Source organism: Brachycentrus maculatus, unplaced genomic scaffold, assembly GCF_059751285.1.
Source record: "Brachycentrus maculatus isolate JH-2025_06_01 unplaced genomic scaffold, ASM5975128v1 h1tg000294l, whole genome shotgun sequence".
In the NCBI taxonomy this organism is placed as follows: Eukaryota; Metazoa; Arthropoda; class Insecta; order Trichoptera; family Brachycentridae; genus Brachycentrus; species Brachycentrus maculatus.
This window is the reverse complement of record NW_028281045.1, coordinates 622,943-642,660: the sequence shown is the minus strand read 5'-3', so window position 1 is coordinate 642,660 and position 19,718 is coordinate 622,943. Positions and strand designations below refer to the sequence as shown.

At 33.6% G+C, this 19,718-nt stretch overlaps 3 protein-coding genes across 4 annotated transcripts; all 3 read left to right on the top strand.

The window, feature by feature from the left end:
- The first annotated feature begins 1,284 nt into the window (after positions 1-1,284).
- On the top strand, positions 1,285-7,242 carry LOC148304991 (odorant receptor 10-like). Its single transcript, XM_088267422.1, has 7 exons — positions 1,285-1,293; positions 2,465-2,793; positions 2,884-3,270; positions 3,368-3,467; positions 4,911-5,012; positions 5,518-5,673; positions 7,180-7,242. Exons 1-7 carry the CDS (start codon positions 1,285-1,287, stop codon positions 7,240-7,242), a joined length of 1,146 nt encoding a protein of 381 aa, XP_088123548.1.
- Positions 7,243-9,492: 2,250 nt separating this feature from the next.
- On the top strand, positions 9,493-13,467 carry LOC148304990 (putative odorant receptor 65b). The gene is made up of 5 exons (XM_088267421.1): positions 9,493-9,506; positions 11,144-11,836; positions 12,349-12,448; positions 12,535-12,795; positions 13,408-13,467. Exons 1-5 carry the CDS (start codon positions 9,493-9,495, stop codon positions 13,465-13,467), a joined length of 1,128 nt encoding a protein of 375 aa, XP_088123547.1.
- Positions 13,468-13,986: 519 nt separating this feature from the next.
- amx (TM2 domain-containing protein 3 almondex) lies at positions 13,987-18,832 on the top strand. 2 transcript variants are annotated; one of them, XM_088267407.1, is made up of 4 exons: positions 13,987-14,205; positions 16,526-16,695; positions 17,532-17,653; positions 18,409-18,832. In XM_088267407.1, exons 1-4 carry the CDS (start codon positions 14,121-14,123, stop codon positions 18,686-18,688), a joined length of 657 nt encoding a protein of 218 aa, XP_088123533.1. In that variant the 5' UTR covers positions 13,987-14,120; the 3' UTR covers positions 18,689-18,832. The 2 variants fall into 2 exon arrangements, with proteins under 2 accessions (XP_088123533.1, XP_088123532.1); XM_088267406.1 differs by having other exon boundaries at positions 16,448-16,695.
- The last annotated feature ends 886 nt before the right edge of the window (positions 18,833-19,718 follow it).

Here is a 19,718-nt window from a genome sequence, read left to right as displayed (position 1 = left end):
GAGTGGAAAAGCCTTGTTCACAAAGGTAGGTTGATGCAAATGGCAGCAACATTTTTACCGCCTCCTCATGTGCAATTTTGAAAGCCTTCGCAGCTTTTGACAACAAAAAAGACAAGAGATTTGCTTTACTAAAAAATTAAAATTTCCTCATTACCCCAAAAGAATTCATTTTTACCCCATTTTAGATAATTTATCCCGTTTCCTCGACCGCTGTGTTAGATATTGATTGATGTATTTCTGTGTAGTTATCGAATTAAAACTGACAAAAAAATTGTCATAATGTAATTTGTTAAAAAAAAATAATAAAATGAAGAAATAACAATTCGAATTACTTTAAATTCGTGAGGATATCAAAGATTTTACGTTTCACATTTTACAAAATTGTATTCATTACTCATGTTTTACTAAAAATGGAAATGTCAGGTTTTGATAGTAAAGCTCACAATTACAGCTTGTATATTGTTTCAGATTTTTAAATGAAGTTAAATAATTAACCTATCCTACATCGCTCGTATGTGTGTTTACAGTGAGCTCCGAACCGCCCCTATATTTTCTAAACCGATCATTATATTTTCTTGGATGGCATTTTTTCCTGAGTAATGACGGACACGAGACCCGACTATTTTATTTGAAATTCCATTGAAAATAAGCGATTAAGTCAAAAAAATATTTTTAGGTCATCACGTGATCTATCCTTAAATTTAATAATTATGATATTGAAATTACCTTCTTTTCAATGTACCACTCCACCCTGAAGGTTGACATTATATAGCAAATTTTTATTTCAAAATTTTGACATCTCAACAAAGATGAAGAAGAATATGGAAGTCAGGGTATTTACGGGGCTTACGACATCATAGACTGGTTAAGTGATCACTTTACACACGTGTAACATTTACATATTTTTGACATCTCAACATAGACGAAGAAGAATATGAAAATCTGGGCATTTACAGGGCTTACGACCCGTCATAGGCTGGTTTAAGTGATCACTTTACAGACGTGTAACATTCACCAATTCTACCCATGATTGATAAACGCACTACTGAAATTCTTGGAACTTCTAGATATATTGATCAAACTCGTATGCGCGAGTTAACAATAGCCATCTATGTATGATGAGGAAAGCTTTTTATTAGGCACAGACTATTTCCGTTTGTATGACAGGTCTGAAACGTTTTGAAATAAGATTTTCGATTTTAATTTAGCTATAATTTATTTACAATATTTTGAGTGTGTCCAAATTTATGTGCAGTAATAATTGACGGGAGACAATAGTAGTCAATGGGGGACGTAGGTACGTACCTACAGTTATATCATGTTAAAACTATTACTTAAGTACCTAGAATTGTATGGCTACAAAAGAACCGTTAGTCCATTAAATCTTCACATTCGTTTGAAAATGCCATAACTAGGCGAAACAATTCGCTCACTCCTTTCAAGAACGTCATAAATAAATAAAAAACTCGATTTTTCAGGAGATCGTTTTTAAAGTTTAAAAATATAATACAATGTATTAAAAATAAATATCAAGCCACTTATTGAACTTTTTAATGTGCAACATATCTTTTTAGGTAAAACTTGAAGGTTTTTTCTCCATTTGAAAAATATTTAGTATATTTAAAAATATAATTAAACAATACCATTTCTTCAAAATGCAAAAACAACACTTTCTGCCCTGTAGCGGATAAATATTAAGTTAAAAATATGCCGCTTTTGCTGGGATATAGTTCATTTTCTGGGCATTCCGAAAACATGCACAACTGAAAATTGACGATTTTTTATTTATGACGTTCTTGAAAGGAGTGAGCGACATATGTAAATAAAAATATAATTCAATCCAATAACTTTGGTTAGTTTTGGATATATCATCCAACTATGTACTAGCTTATTCCAGTTCCCAATAATATTTTTCTGTAAATTTTTCGGTAGCATATGTATAGGATTCAAAGATTTCTCGATCATTTTGTCAAAAGACGAGGTTTTCGTAGCTATTTTAAGAATTTTTTTCCATTTACTTATAGTTAAAGCCCCAACATTGATTATTAATGCTGTTCCTATGAATTCGTTTCAATAAGTTCATTTTAATGTATTTTTCGAACATTCTCGTAGATATATCCCGCCCCTAAAAATGCTTTGCGTGTTAGATATTTTAAAGTACTTAAAAGTACGGAAAGCTGTATTCATTTGAAAACATGTAATTAAGTACCCATTAAATGTCAATTAAAACTGAATCGGTAGCAATTAAAAAATGTTAGTAGAGGTATTATATATAAGGACGAGTAAAGTGTGTTTTAGTGTGGTTTTATCCATCTTTAGCTAAAGAGAGCATGATAAGAGAATTATTATAAATTACCTTACATGTGATAAGGCAACAATGACAACACTCACGAATTTCGCTTCTAACAAACTTCTTGAAAAAAACCTGACTTCGTTGGCCCTTTTTGGTTTGTGGCCATTTCAGACACAGAGCTTTATGAACAACAAAAAATTACGCGCCGTTCATTATGCCTTCGGTCTGTCTTTGTACTGCGTTTTCTTCATATTTTTGATTACAGAGTATGTGGAGCTGATCAACGTGTGGGGAGACTTGGAAGACATGACTACGAATATGTCTGTGTCGTGTCTCTACACGGTCGGTGTGATGAAGATTTATGCCCTCTTCGGACGCAGAGGAAAATTCAAAAAGTTGATTTCGGGAATATCCGACTTGGAGCAGAACATAATGAAATACCAGAATGAGGAGGTCAAACAAATATTTTCCGCTAACGTACGCAGAGCCAGAAGAGTCACGTACTTTTTTTGGACCTTAACTTGTTGCACAATATTGGTTTTCTTCGCTATTCCACCGATAGAATACCGATATTCTTCAACGTACCACAGAGTCTATCCCAATGGAACGGAATACTGGTCTTACGTGAGGCCCATGATATTCAGTTCGTGGTTTCCATTCGATAAATATGCCTCTTCGAAATATTACATCGCTTATACGTATCAAGTGATAATGGGAAGTGTCGGAGCTTCATACCAAGCGATTTGGGATACTTTTATAGTGTCCATGATGTTGCATTCCATCGGGCAGCTGCAGATTCTTCAATGGACCATTGAGAATATGACCAAAGAAACGGACGAAAGAAATGGAAATCTTTATACGAGAACCAAAATTTCCGGAGATAAGAAATCTCAATCAAAAGCAGATAAAATAAAACTTGATGATATTAAGAGAATGCGTTTAGTGGATTGTGTTAATCACCACTGGTATATATTGAGGTAATAGACCTTTGACGTACATGCTTAATATTTTATTGATTTACCGAAATCTCTCATTTATCTATGCAATAAACTTATTCGCTTTTATTTGTTTAAGGTATTCTAATGATCTAAATGGAATAATCAGTCCCATAATGATGCTTTACTTCATGGTGTGTTCATTGATGTTATGCGCGATTGGATTTCAAGCAACACTGGTAAACCTATTTGCCTATAATTCTTCGCTATTAAAAAAAATGTCTGACGTTTTATATTTTGCTAACAAAAGATTTTTCTACTTAATGTATTTATTAAATATATATGTACGCATACATCCATTTATAAATTCGTAAACATAATAAAATTAATTTTTTTTTGTAGAGAACCCACCAAGCCACCTTATGTGTATAATTGTCCGTGCAGTTCTTTTTACATAGGTTTTTTATTTATTTCTATTTTAACATGATTATTTACAAAAAAGAAATAAAATAATAAAGCTATTTTACAATTTTTACAATATTAACTCTGGATCATTTACCCATTCCTTTATTTTGCCTTTGGCCCATATTTTTGTTCACCCTCTTACTTCCCCGGAAATAAATTAAAAATGGAATCAACTATGCATTGAAATGTTGTATTTCCATATTAATTTTTTTACTTTTGAGATCATCGTTGTGGGTGAAGCGGATATCATAGTTGTGTACCAGAGGATTTTTATACCATTTACTAGTTAGTTTCTCAACTATGATCCATTCACAATACTCTACGTACTGAAAGTTACTCGATATGGTTATATACCAATTATGTATTTAGTTTGTAATAAAACCGGATTTAAAAAAAAAAATATTTAAGCATGTAAACTTAGTGAATAATCTTCTGGATCAAATGACTGAGATAAAATTGATTAACGCGACCAGGGTGATATTTCTTTTTTTTTTTTTTCAAAGAGAAATATTTGTGTTTTCATTATTCACCCAAATATTTCAATTTCATGCTATTTCTATGAGCCTAAGCGGCTCATTATTAGAAATTAATTAATTAAACCATATCCGCTCCCTAGGTGGAGCATATGGAGTCCACAAACTGTCTCCAGGCTTTTCTGTCGGCTGCCAGCTCCCTTGCATCCTCCCAAGTTAGATCCGCGTCCCGAAGTTCTGACGAGAACTGCCGACGAATTGTCAGCAGTGGTGCCTTGTAAAAGAGGCAAGCTTGATGGCGGCTCTCGGGAGGCATGCGGAGTACATGGCCAAGCCAACTGAATCGCCTTTTCTTGACGACAGATAATTAGAAATAGGTATCAAATTGTGGTAGAGTGGGTTCGAACCGAGAAACTCTGACTTAAGAGTCCGCGACACTAACCACGGGACCACAACCCGACACTGGTTTTATTATTTTTTTTTACTAAGCCTCCACAATATAAGTGATTTTTTCACTCTAATATTTATTCAATATAACACTGGACTGGTACCTGAAGTGGAGGGCTGATCACCTTTCATTCATGTGTAATCGATCGAGATAACACTGCGTTTATATGAAGCAGTGCCCTATGCACCATTGGGGTGCGATAAGGGTTTTATTATTATTATTTATTAAGCCTCCACTATTGAAATAGTTATTGAAATTTAGGTGATGTGTTTTTGATTTCATAATTTTCTTTCTAGTATGGTTTCAGTATTCGTCTTTGCTTTATGCTGGAGTATTTATTAGCCATGATGATACAACTATTTCTGTTCTATTGGCACGGAAACGAAGTTATAAACGAGGTAAAATACATATTTATATCACGTTACATTAAATAAATATTTAATGTAACGTGTTAGTGTAAACATTATCAAAAGTACATTTCCAATATATATGTCAAAATCGAAAATTATTCATTTAACCAAAAAATAAACTAACTTACCATCACGACGCCTACCCGCAGGAGTAGGCAGAGAGAATATAACAATATTCGATTTTTCCACATTCGTGAATCTCATCATACATGCCCGCCGAATATTCCGACTTCTGACCACTTTCAAGTATTTGAAATACTTGATCATGCCAAGTTTATCTGGGCCTACTTCTGCTTCTATTACCAACCACATTCGCATGATAAATTTGACATGCCCAAGAAAGGATGCCTTCAGTCAGCGTTGCTCACTATATCGGTCCACGAAATCATCTACTGTTCTAAAATTTCCCCATTTACTACCATGATCACGTTCACGTTTTATAAAATATAATCACGTCCTCCGATAGCTAATTTATGTATGTGTGTCTTTTCAGAACAGCAAGCTATTGTTATCCACTTACAGCTGCGACTGGTACAGCCAAAGCTGCAATTTCCAGAAGAATCTGTGGATTATGAGAGAAGGTGTCAAAATTCCAGTCAAGTACACGGTTGGAATTTTCTACTCGATGTCACTGCCAACATTTTTAGCTGTTAGTAATAATAATTATTGCCAGGACTTTTTTTCATGTAACGCTGTGGAACGGCGTTCCGGTACCTTTTTTCACGGATAATTTTGTTTATTAAATTTTTAATATCGCTCACTCCTTCCAAAAACGTCATAAATATATCATAAAACTTGATTTTTCAGATCATTTTTAAAGTTTAAGAATACATTTAATATTTAAATAATAATTGAATTTTTATCTTAAAACACCGTTTTTATATTTAAAGAAATAAGTTTTTCTTCGAAATAAATATATGGTTTTGAAAAGAAAAGAGTTATTGAAATGTAAAGAGTTAAAAAAATTATAAAAATCTTTTTCAAAATATTATATCGCTCACTCCTTTCAACAACGTCGTATATCAAAAAAAACTTGATTTTTCAGGAGATCGTTTTTAAAGTTTAAAAAAATAATACAATGTATTAAAAATAAAAAATAAATCAAGCCACTTATTGAACTTTTTACTGTGCAACAGATCTTTTTAGGTAAAACCTGAAGGTATTTTCTCCATTTCAAAAATATTTAGTATATTTAAAAAAATATTAAACAATACCCTTTCTTCAAAATGCAAAAACAACACTTTCTGCCCTGTAGCGGGTAAATGTTAAGTTAAAAATATGACGCTCTTGCTGGCATTTAGTACATTTTCTGGGCATTCCGAAAACATTCACAACTGAAAATTGTCGATTTTTTATACATGACGTTGTTGAAAGGAGTGAGCGATATGTGCAATGTTTGCGCTTACGTAATTACGATCTATATTTCGTCAAAAAGATAAAATATGGTATTGTAATGAATATTTAAATGATATTTGAATACAACATTTTGAGTGTGTCCAAATACTTGTTCACAAAATCTGGATGATCTCCAATTACAGGAGTTAATTTCATATTATGTAATTGGAGATCATCCAGATTTTGTGAACAAGTATTTGGACACACTCAAAATGTTGTAAATAAACTATCTGGTCAAATTATAAGCTTAATAATAAAAATGAAAATGGTATTTTCTGGCGTTTCTCATGTGTGTGAATATAATCCAGGATTCGGATCTCACATACTAATATAAGAGTTTCTGCTTAGTAAAAAAGCTTCTTTACATCTCACCAATAGATGTCTCTAGTGAAGTTCTAGTGATTCAAGAACAAAGTTTCTAAATTGGTTCATATTTATAGAACCTCCAAGAATTTGAGTAGTGTGGTTGTCAATAATGGGTAGAATTGGTGAATGTTACACGTGTGTAAAGTGATCACTTAAACCAGCCTATGACGGTCGTCAGCCCCGTAAATGCCCAGACTTCCATATTCTTCTTCATCTTTGATGAGATGTCAAAAAAAAAGAAGATATTTGAATATATTTTTTAAGTAAAAAGCTCGACATGAAGTGAGTTCCGGGACCTTTTTTGTTTAAAAAAACCCTGATTATTGCACATTATTGAATATTGGATAATTACACAAATAATATTATTTTTATAACGAGGTTTTCTATTTTACAGATATTGCGAGCATCTTACAGCTATTTTGCCCTTCTACGACAAGCGCAGGAAAAGACACCATGAAATTACTATTAGCGACATTTATTATTTATTCTGCAACTTGAAACACTGGGTTATTCACCCTGCGGATGATATGTGTTATCAATATTGTGGCGTGTTGTGATCCCGTGGTAAGTGTCGCGGACTCGTAAGTCAGAGTTTCTCGGTTCGAACCCACTCTACTACAATTTGATACCTATTTCTAATAATGAGTTGCTTAGGCTCACAGAAATATTATGAAATTTAAATATTTGTGTAAATAATAAAAACACAAATATTTCTGTTTGAAAAAAATTTAAATTAATTACGCGGTTGTCTTAAATATATAGACACCGGGGTACTTCAAGAAAATTTGGTGTCGGATTCACAAACTTGTATTTATTTAGATTGGCAGTGACAGGTATATTGAAAGCTTTTAAATGTAAATATACAGTAAAATCGGGATACAATTTTACGTTGTTTCACATTTTCAATAAATTTCGCAACTTAGTTTAAAAAATTGATTTGCAAGAGCAGATCTGTCAGAAAGCCTAGATGCTTCTGTATCAGATCTGAGCATGCGGTGGGACAGCTTTCAATATCCTTACCTAACCCTACTGCCTATCCTGATTAAAAATTGTGCACGCCACTGGGTATATTATAGGTGTCTCAATTGAGATGAAGCTTGTTTGTTTTTTTTTATACGAAAGAAGATGAAACACTCAACATCCCATAGGTGAAACTAAATTTAAGTACTTAAGAAAAAAATCACATTTTATATTCATATTTAGATTTTTTTTAATACAAGAAAATTTGACAAGGAAAGCAATGTTATGTTTAGTTTTTAATGATATAATACAGATAAAGACGGGATTTAGATGTAAATATGTAAGTCTGGGTATTCACAAGATTTACGACTTGTCATTGGTTGGTAAGGGTGAGCACTTTAAACATTGTGTAACATTTACCAATAGTCGAAAAATTCGATTATGGAAGCTTTAACGCCAACACTGATATCTGGCAGAATTAAAAAAAATCAGCATGATAAAGATTAGTGATAAATAAGACTATATAAATTGATCAAACATAATTTATCTAAATTTGTGGAAATTTTCAATATAATAGATTTGATTCTTAGTAAAATTCTATTCATACAGCGTATCACAGCACAGTGTATTAGTATATGTAGAAATGCTTAAATTAGGTACACACTTGAAGCCTGTCAATAAACAATTAAAAAATGATTACATTCAACGATATATTTTTTATCTATTTTTTTAACAATTGACTCAATACACCGCAATCAATACGTATTACACTTAGGGCGTTTGTCCACTACGCGGGATTTCACCGTCCGGCAGTCCGGTTTTGAAAAATGAAAACGACTACGACAGTTTACGCACAACGTGTTCACGCACCGATCAAGAGCACCGATCCGAAAAAATATGGACAAAAGCACATGCCAATCCAAGCCAATCGTCGTTTTAAAACGCTAACTGACTTGCCGGACGGTAACATTCCGTGTAATTCCGTGTAGTGGACAATCGCCCTTAGTTTGTAACTTTGTACTGTAAAATCACTGTGGAAAATCCGACATATTATGTAGCTTCAGTTTATAAGAACCAAGTACTGAAACTCCCAGATTCCAGTTATTAGATGAAAATTGGCAGGCTAAGGAAAACTGTTTACGTACATATTTGATTTGAAAATATCTGTAATTCCAATGAAGCTTGTTTATAAAATGCAATAAATTTCTTTGAATATGTCATAGTTTTTTTCTTGCATTCCCCTTACTTATAAAGTCAGTTTTCCTGCTTTAAAATACAATGTTTTACGGCACTTTACAGAGAAAACTTGGAAAAATTGTTTAGTTCTTTAAATTCCCCACGATCATAGAAAAATGTTGAGCACATTTTTTGTAAATCTAAAAAGATTCGTCTGTCTAAAATTTACTAACGGACATCCCTTGCTAATATTTCAATTTTCTACTCTGGGGTGAGTATAAATATTTGAACGACTATAAATATTTTGAATGCATAATTTAGACTATGCTGAAAAGTAGAACATAATGTTAATATTATTTAGAAATCGTATGGTTTTATAATAAAAATAGAAAAGTTGCAATAAACAGAATTTATTTGTAACATACGTGTATTATTTTTTGCGTCGGATTGGTACACCGTGTAAGTGTAAATTTTAAAATTTTACTTAAATAACAGATGTCCAATATAAATTTTAGATTCTTTGTCTATGATTACACTGAAGAATGTTATCAAAATCTATGTTGCTTAAATCATGTGTAAAATAAGGTAAAAATATATTTTTTTTCTGTTAAACGGAATTTTGTGACATGTTTGGTTTCTGTCCGAAAATCAATTTTAATGGCTTGTGACATTTTAGGCGCTAAAAACTTTTTGGTAACTGCTAGGATAAATATTTGCTAAAAACCATAAAACCAGCTCTAGCTCTTCTGTAATGTTTTTTTTTTTAGAAATCCGACAAGGCTTACAAAATTTAGGGAAATCGCTTTGGGCCTCCATTATCATATCGCGTGATACAAACTCGATAACTTAGAAAATAATTGAGTTTTCCGCTTGTTCAAGACCTCGTTAATGTCCTTACACAAACTCATCGATGGTTTCTGTAGGTATAATACGAGCATCTATTTTCAGGATTGCGCTTTTAGGAAAATTTGAGACAATTTTCCTTTTCAATTATTGTATTAAAAATTAACCTAAAATGCAAATTTTGAACATGTTTTCAAAACAAATAAAATAAAAAAATTCTTAGAAGATTAAGGAATAAGTTAAATAAAAATACTGCAGAACTCATTTATAAAACAATAATTATTCCACACGTAGATTACTACTAACAGTATTATTTTGGACAAATCAAGGAAATTTAAATAAAATAGAGATTATACAAAATAAAACGATGAGAACAGTACTTAAGAACAATAGATAAAATAATATATAGAAAAAATGATAGAAGAACTCAACTGGTTACCAATAAAAAATAGACTAATACAGGGGTTCCCAATCTTTTTCAGCCCGCGGCGCACTTACAAGTTTAGTATTTTGTCACGGCACCCTACTTTAGTAAGCTGTTTGGAAAAGACAACGTAACTGTATATGTATATACATATATGTATTATAGTCGAAAGAAATAGGTAGGTACGTACAATAACAGTAGTTGGGTAGAAAGATGCTAGCTCTCAAAAAAGAAATTGTTGCTTTATAGGTAGATACACGAGAATATTTGTGATTTCGGATAATGGTTGAGGATCGACTCACGGCGCCCCTCTTTACTTTCTACGGCGCATACTTTGGGAACCCCTGGACTAATATATAAAATATGCTTATCTTTAAAAAAAAAATTTAACGATAAATTACTAAAATATTTTAACGATAAAATAGTTAAACAAAATTTTTCATGAACATATAGTACTAGAAATAAGGATAAAATAAGACTGTCATTTTTGAAAAAAAAAACCGATTCACAAAATTGTTTAATGTATAAAGGTTTTGAAAATGTACATATGATGAGATGCCAGAATGTATGAAGAATGAAAAGAGTTTGAAAGAATTTAAAAAGAAATGCTTTGTTTATTGTAAAGGTAGAGACTGACCGGAGCATTTCGTCGTAACGTAACGTCGTAACGTCGCTCGAGGCGAGCATCAGCGAGCATCCGAAACTATGGATGGAGCGCTCGGCTCGGTGTACAGACTGCCTGAATGCTCGCATCGTAACGTGTTACGTTACGACGAAATGCTCCGGTCAGTCTCCACCTTAAGATGTTAATATATATAGGATGTAAATTAAGTGTAAATAATAATTTGCATTAAATGTAATATGAGCTAACTAACTAAATAAATAAATAAAATACTATTTTTTGTATTGCGTTTGCCAAGAAAAACCGGCGTTACTTTATCTTTTTCATTCGCAGATTTCTAGGATTCTATGTTCCCGAAGTGCTCAAAGGAAATACAATTCTCGAAAGATTATATCGTGGTTACCAGTACACGTTGCTTTTCTTGTCGGCAACGTTTTTGCTCAGCCTGATAGGTGACTTGTACAATGTCAGAAACAACCTCATCTTGTTGGGAGAAGACCTCTGCATCATTATAGGAGTGGTATTGATCATGATGAAATCTTTCTATTTCGTGATAAAGTGCGACGATATAAGGGATATGATTAACGAAATAGAAATCCTCATTATACCCAATGATCCTGATCACGACAGATATAAATATCGCTGTATTCAGGATACATATGTTTTTATCGAATGCATTTCTGCAACTGGCTTTCAATGTTTGTCATTTGTCCTATTCTTCGCCCTTGTGTTGGCTCCTTCAGCTGAAAATGGGATGCCACTGAATGCATATTTCCCATTTGATATTAACTATAGTCCTATTAATATATTGATATTCGGGTACCAGGCTTATGCTATACTTTATGCCTTGAATGCCATCGTCGCTATAGACGGGTCCACGGGAGTACTATGGCATCAGATTAGTTTGCAACTTAACATATTGCACAGAGAGTTTGGAAATACAGAAAATCTGCAAACTTTACATAACCCCGAACTGCATATGGACAGATTAATGGTATTGATTAAAAGACACCAACACATTCTAGAGTGAGTATTACACTTAATACTTTAATTCTAGTGGTGGGATTCAGCTGGTTCGCAAGAACCGGTGCCTAATTTTTTTAGAGTTCGCCGAACCGGTCCTTAACCCTTTTGTTGTCATACAATATTCCGATTGAGATCATGTATCGGAGCACGCTCGGTTTACTTGGGCCGCCACGTTGTTAAAATATTTTAGCCTCATGAAGAGAAAAAATATATTGGAAAGATGAAAAAAAAATACTGGAAAAGTTCAGTTAAGTTGCATTCAGTAAAATGAATATCGTGAAAGATATACCCTTCAACATTTGGAGCATTCTCAGTTGTTATGTGAATATTCTGTTTAAGTGCAGAATAAAAAAACAAATAAATGAATAAATGTAAAAACTATTTTTTATAGGGGGGGGAGGGGTAGTACCTAAAGGGCGAACCGGTTCTTGAAAAATTTTAATCCCATCACTGTTCAATTCGTATTAATTATAATCAATTCACCAATTATCTTATCGATTTTATTATTTTAGATTGGCAAGTAAGTTGAATGAAATAACAAATACCATGATGGCAGGACAAATCTTAGCGAGTAATTTTATGATTTGTTTAACAGGATTTGAAGCTACCCTTGTAAGATTTGAATATGTATATATTTACATAGATAAATATATATTATATGTATATATGTACAAAGTGACCATTTGTCTTCATTGCAGACGTTAAACGAAAAGAAGGCGTTCATAAAGTTCGCTACTCATTTGAGCTCTGTGTTATTGCAATTGCTATACTGGTGCATATACGGTGAAATGGTTCGTTCAAATAGTATCAAAATAGCGGATGCTGCTTTCCGAAGCCCGTGGCATGAACGCGAGAAAGAATACGTAAGGCGAGTTTGTTTTGTGATACGAAGAGCCCAAAAGTCCGTCGATATGAAAGCTGGCTACATCCATGTTTTAAACTTGCAAACATTCGTGTCCGTAAGTATCATGCTCGTACGACTATAATGTCAACATAGGTTTATCTGGATCTTTATAATACTTGTATCGTGCCACGAAATGAACTCTATAACTCAGAAAACTAACGAATTTTCCGTGAATGGAGGGACTTATTAATGTCAATGTATATAAATTTAATTAAATGCATAAATATTACTAACGCATTATTTATTTCTTAAAAATTTTATATCAACTTATTTTTATTTATTTAGAACTTAGTCCAGAAATATTTTCTTTCAGCAGAATAATAGGATTTTCATTATAAGCCATATCAACAAAAACGACTAACAAAAACAAAATAAAAAAAACATCGTGAGGTTGTCTCTAATGCAACTTTACCTTACGATTAATATTTTCTAAAAAAATTTTCTGTGTTTTTTGTTTGACTGACGATGTAAAGTACATTTCTCAATTGTATTAACCTATGATTTGCTAAAACAATTTTTCAAATATCGTACGAAAATATACGTATTGTGTCTTGTGTAAAAAAAATTGTACCTGTTTTTCTTCTTCCCACAGCCCATATACATAGTAGATTCGGTCGAGAATAGGCACTCTAGAAAAATAAAAATTATATAAATTTATATTTTGCAGATTCTCAGTGGATCTTATTCGTATTTTGCTCTGCTAAGAACCCTACAGGAATCAGAATAATACTTGAAACAAAATAATAAGAAAATAGAAAAAGACGGCAAAAACTAAAAGTTATGATTTTTGTATTTTGCGGTAGCAACAAATAAAAAAAAATAATCACGAAAACTAAAATTGACTTTTATTTTCTTATGAAAGTATGGAGCTAAGATCGTATTATAATTGGACGAGAAAACTTACGGAAGAACGGAAAAATATGTTTAACAGATAAGTTGAAACGCTTAAAAATATAGCCAATTGTTTGAAAAACTTTATATATACCTAAATGAATTTGAAAAATCACTTTACACACCAGGAAAACCATGCAGGGTCAAATCTTTAAGTCTCAAAAATGACACGACCGAGAAAAAATCGAAAGTTTATACGAAACAAACGGTAATTATTTCTTAACTGTCACACGTGATTCTTTATACTTGTTGCAAAAACTGTTTTTTTTTATTACCTCAAAGGGGGTTCTATTTAAAATTCTATTGTATTCTACTTTATGGAATATAATATTGTCTATGATCTCCGTGACAGATGTCACAATTTTCACTCTTGTTTGGTTTTTGTTCTGTATCGGAATCTGTTAAGTTCGTAACAATTCGTGAGGAGTTTATAATACTGCATCCGTAATCAATATTTTACATGTATCAAAGGGTTTTTAAACTGGCACGATGAGGGTCTTTTATTTGAATGCTCGCGACATTCTTGTGCTACTTGCGGCATTTTTAATGAACAATGTCCAAATGGCGCTTATGGGTAAGTTTAACCATTATTAATATTATAAATACAGTCGAAGTTGATATTAATGGCACAAGCAGATCATAAGAACTTTTATTTTCATTACAACTTTTGATAGAGTCTTCGGTACTATTTATCAGTTCTGAAAATTGTATAATTCATTGTTGCAGACTTGCAATTTCAGTTGTATTTAAAATTCCACTATCCGGAATATTTAGGGATAAACAAAAAACATAGTCCGGGTAAATAGAAAATATAATTTAAAAAAACTATTATCAGGGCTTTTTATAAAACACAAAAGGTCCCGGAACTTGCTTCATGTCAATCTTTTTACTAAAACAAATTATATTCAAATATCATTTAAATAAAATTTAAAACAACTTTTCCTATCATTTTCACGAAATATAGATATATAGATTGTAATTACATAAGTGATTTTTTCACTGTAATATTTATTCAATATTAACATGGACTGGTACCTGAAGCGGAGGGCTGATCACCTTTCCTTCATGTGTAAACAATCAAGATAACACTGCGTATATATGACACAGTGCCCTATGCACCATTGGGGTGCGGATAAGGGTTTTATTATTATTAATTACGTAAGTGCAAACAGTGTTTAGTTTGATTGATTTTGAAAATTAAAATTAAAAAAATATCGGTGAAAAAAGGTGCCTGAACGCTGTTCCACCGCGTTACGTGGAAAAAAAAGCCTGACTATTATTTAATATTTTCTATAAAATATAACTTCACATACCTAATGTTTGAAATCCAGGATCATTTGTATCGCAATTTAACCACTCTCCATCACATTCACTGCATATTCAGGTTCAACCCCTCATTGGGTGAAACAAATGGAATTCTGTCAAAAAAATTGATTTTAGGAAATTGTTGGCATAACCAAGAATCCACAATAAAAACGAGGATGTTTTTCAAAGTGATGCAAGCAGGCTACCCAGGGGAGAATTTATTGCATCACTTCTCGTAATTTTTTTTCGATCATAGCCATCTTTAAATTAAATTTTGTTTTACTGCTTCTTTTTGTTTTTTAAACAATCCAGTTCTGCTGTATTATGATTTGTTTTTGTAATGTTTTGAATATTGAAAGCATTAACTTTGTGGATCATATTGATATATTATTTCGAGAAATAAAAATACTTTGTGTTTTGATCCACTCACATTTTTACTAACCAACTAGTTTCGGCAACAGACTGACGTTAAACCCGTCCAAAACGGAACATCTCTGGATAGCCACACCTAAACGACAGAATTTGATTGATAACACGACACCACTCAATCCAAAGAGTACCACTACACCGACCGTCAAACTGCTCGGCGTGTTCTTAGATTCTGATCTCTCCCTTGAGACTCAAATTAGCAAGACAACAAGTACATGTTTTTATCAGCTAAGGCAAATTAAAAGCATTCGCAAGAATCTGCCAGTTGATGCTGCCCGTCAATTAATAAATGCGTTTGTAATATCGAGAGTAGATTATTGTAACGGTATATACACGGGTCTACCAAACAATAAAATGACTCGACTGCAATCAGTGTTAAACGCAGCAGCGAGACTAATTTTTGGAATTTCTAAATTCAGTCACATCACCCCACTACTTCACAAACTCCACTGGTTACGCTTTCCAGAAAGGGTTGAGTATAAACTCTGCCTACTCATGTATAAATCAATACACAATATGGCTCCAGAGTATCTTAAGGAGCTGTGTATTCCAGATGAATTGGTTGATAGACGTCTCACGCTTCGATCGGCTACAACATCTGCAATGGGCAAAGTTATCTTACCAGCTCGCAAGCAACGCACTAAATTTGGCGAGCGTGCCTTTGCTGTTGCAGGACCGACGGCGTGGAATGCTCTTCCACCAATGGTTAGAAATAGTGAGAGTGAGATGATCTTTAGAAAAAGACTAAAAACACATTTGTTTTCTAAATCATTTCCACCATAATATTTTCCCCAATTCATTCACCGTGAAGCGCCCTTGAGGTATTTTTTTACGAAAATGGCGCTATATAAGTTATCCAATTTTATTATTATTATTATAACAACCTGTTGCCCTCTTCAGGGTTTATGACTAATTAGTCATAAATTAAACTCTGAAGAGGTTGTTGCCGAAACTAGTTGGTTAGTAAAAATGCGAGTGGATCAAAACACAAAGTATTTTTATTTCTCGAAATAATATGTTTTTTTAATGCTTATTTTATTTTTTGCTTTTCATTTATTATTTGCAACAATTTTAAATTTCAGCTAATAATCACATGGACATTTCATCCAAAGACTTGAATACTAAGAATACAAATAATGGAAACTCGTCCTTCCTTCCAGTTCCATTTCAGCACAGAAATGCATCGGATGACCTTCTGATAGAATGTCCGACTAACACAGATTGCGATAAGCTCGTACATCCGTGCATTAAGTGCAATATGACTGCACAGTGTGTTTATGGAGCATTCATGAACGTAACCTGTGTTGCTCTGCCACATGTCACATGCTTGGTGAGTTTATTCTGAGTTTTTTTCACTTTTACACAAATAAAAATATTATCTTTACAAATGATTTAATATTGGTAACAAAAAAGTAATTGCAATTGATTCCCGTGATAAAAATAATACCGGTTTTTTGTAGTTTTTCTACCATAGATGTTGCCAAAACAAGTAAGTACTTTTTTTCAATGTAAATTATTAAGTTGGTATTACAGATATTAGTACTTAAAAACTTCAAGAAGCTTTGCAAAAACATCTGCAGATGCCACTGCAGGTTCTTTAAAAAAACTTAACTGCATTAAAATAATTATAAAAAAGAAAATTATTACGGTGGAATAGTTATACAAAGTAACTAACTGCCTAAGGCAGTGGTCCTTAACCTTTTTATTGCCGGAGACCAGTCAATGTTCAATGAAAGTCAATGTTCGCGGAATATGGTTAAAACCTTTATATTTTAATAAAAAAAAATTAAGGTAACAAAACCTTAAATGGCTGGCATGTGAATTTAAAACCTGTTTTAGTTTTAATTAGACGATATCCGCTCCCTTAGTGGGGCATATGGAGCCCACAAACTGTCTCCAGGCTTTTCTGTCGGCTGCCAGTCCCTTTGCATCCTCCCAAGTCAGATCCGCGTCCCGAAGTTCTGACCAGAACTGGTCTGGTCGTCCTGGGTGGCGCGAACCTGATGACTTGTAAAAGAGGCAAGCTTGATGGCGGCTCTCGGGAGGCATGCGGAGTACATGGCCAAGCCAACTGAATCGCCTTTTCTTGACGACAGTTGTGACTAAGATTTGCTGCGTTTATTTTACCTGCTTTGTTGGTAGTCTTATTTTTTATTATTATTTTAGGGCAAGAGGGAATTTGAAAGGGTTGCTCAATGCAGGTACTGTTACCAGACAGAACACTGGGAACACAAATGTGTCCATGCCGCCCATTGTAATTCTGTAGCATCGCCAAGGCAACATTTCAGGTAGTCCATAAATTTTCCTTTATTTCTAACGGAATTACTGTATGATTGCACCAGCTTTGTACTCCAGACGAACCCGGATATAAGTGACTTGGACTTAATTGAAACCTCTGTGAAAGAGAGCTAGCTTAAGGTCCCAAAAAACCTCTTTAAAAGAGAGCGGTAAAAACTCAGTATAAGAGAGAGTCTGTGTAAAGTGATCACTTAAACTAGCCTATGACGTTTGTAACCTCCGTAAATACCCTGACTTCCATATTCTTCTTCATCTATGTTGAGTTGTCAAAATAAATATGTAATGTGTTAAGCGCTCATAGACATAGGGCGCTTGTGCACTACGTGGAATTTTACTGTCCAGGAGTCCAGTTTTTCCAAATAAATATGTAATGTGTTAAGCGCTCATAGACATAGGGCGCTTGTGCACTACGTGGAATTTTACTGTCCAGGAGTCCAGTTTTTCCAAATAAATATGTAATGTGTTAAGCGCTCATAGACATAGGGCGCTTGTGCACTACGTGGAATTTTACTGTCCAGGAGTCCAGTTTTTCCAAATAAAAGTGACTACGACAGTGTAGCGTAATCGAGTTCACCGTGATCACGCACCGATCCGGAGAAAGATGGATAAGTGCACAAGCCATTCTTCCATTTTTTCATACTAACCGGACTGCCGGACAGTAAAATTCCGTGTAGTGCACAAGCGCTCATAGGGTTAAAAATTGATCATATACTAAAATGTTTTTAAAAATTATATATAATCTCAGGACCAACTGCACGGTGCTGCCCGATGTGGTGTGCCTGGGGCGCCGGGAGTTTGCCAAACGTATCCCCTGCAATTGGACGGGCGGCACTCGCTGGAGCACGGCACTCTTGTTGAGTTTCACTTTGGGGGGATTTGGAGCCGACCGATTCTACCTCGGACACTGGCAGGAGGGAATCGGAAAGCTGTTCAGCTTCGGTGGGCTGGGGGTCTGGACTCTGCTGGATGTTATCCTCATATCGGTTCACCATCTCGGCCCAGCTGACGGATCTCTCTACATATAATGACGTGTTGCTGCATTGTTTGCCTTTACTTAATGTGGGTCTGATAATTTTTTATCGATTGTTAATCCTTCCCTTACGGTGCTAAAAACTTCTGCATGCACCGGTGATATGTGTTTTGTACACCATATGAAAATTTGATTTAAAAACGGGAAAAATATAAATATTCCTAAATGTTACTTTTATTTTATTTATAATAATAATAATAAAACCCTTATCCGCACCCAATGGTGCATAGGGTACTGCATCATATAAACGCAGTGTTATCTTGATCGTTTACACATGAAGGAAAGGTGATCAGCCCTACGCTTCAGGTACCAGTCCAGGGTAATATTGAATAAATATTACAGTGAATAAAAATCACTTGTATTTGTTTTACCCCCCTTGGGAATCGAACCCGGGACCTCCAGAACGGTAGCCGAGCGTGCTGACCATTATATTAATACCATTTAATTATCTGAAAACCAGAAAAAAAATACATTGCAAGTAGCCGCAATAGCTAGCGTAGCGACGCGACCGCTGCGTAAGACGATCTGCGCACTACTGGCTGAGTAAACACGTTACGACATGCGCGTATACTTACAAAGCAAGCCACACAGAAACATTTTATTCCTGATTTTTTCACAAATTATTTTTTTCTGTTGCTGCAAATGAATAACATTATATTATAATACCTTCATGTAATACATAATTATATTACGGACGAATACAAAAATTCTGAGCCCGTATCTTTTATATTTTATATTGATATTCTCATTTAAAAAGTCAAGTTGTAGTAAATATGTACATATCACCGGGAGGCAAAGGATAAACTTTCCCTCCCGGTGATATGTATTTATGACAACTTCACTTTAAAAATAAGAATATCAATATAAAATATAATAGTTACGGGCTCAGAATTTTTGTATTCCTCCGTAATATAATTACGTATTACATAAAATTATTATAATACAACATTATTCATTTGCAGCCACGAAAAAAATAATTTGTGAAAAAATCGAGGATAGAATCACCAATACACAAACATTTCCTA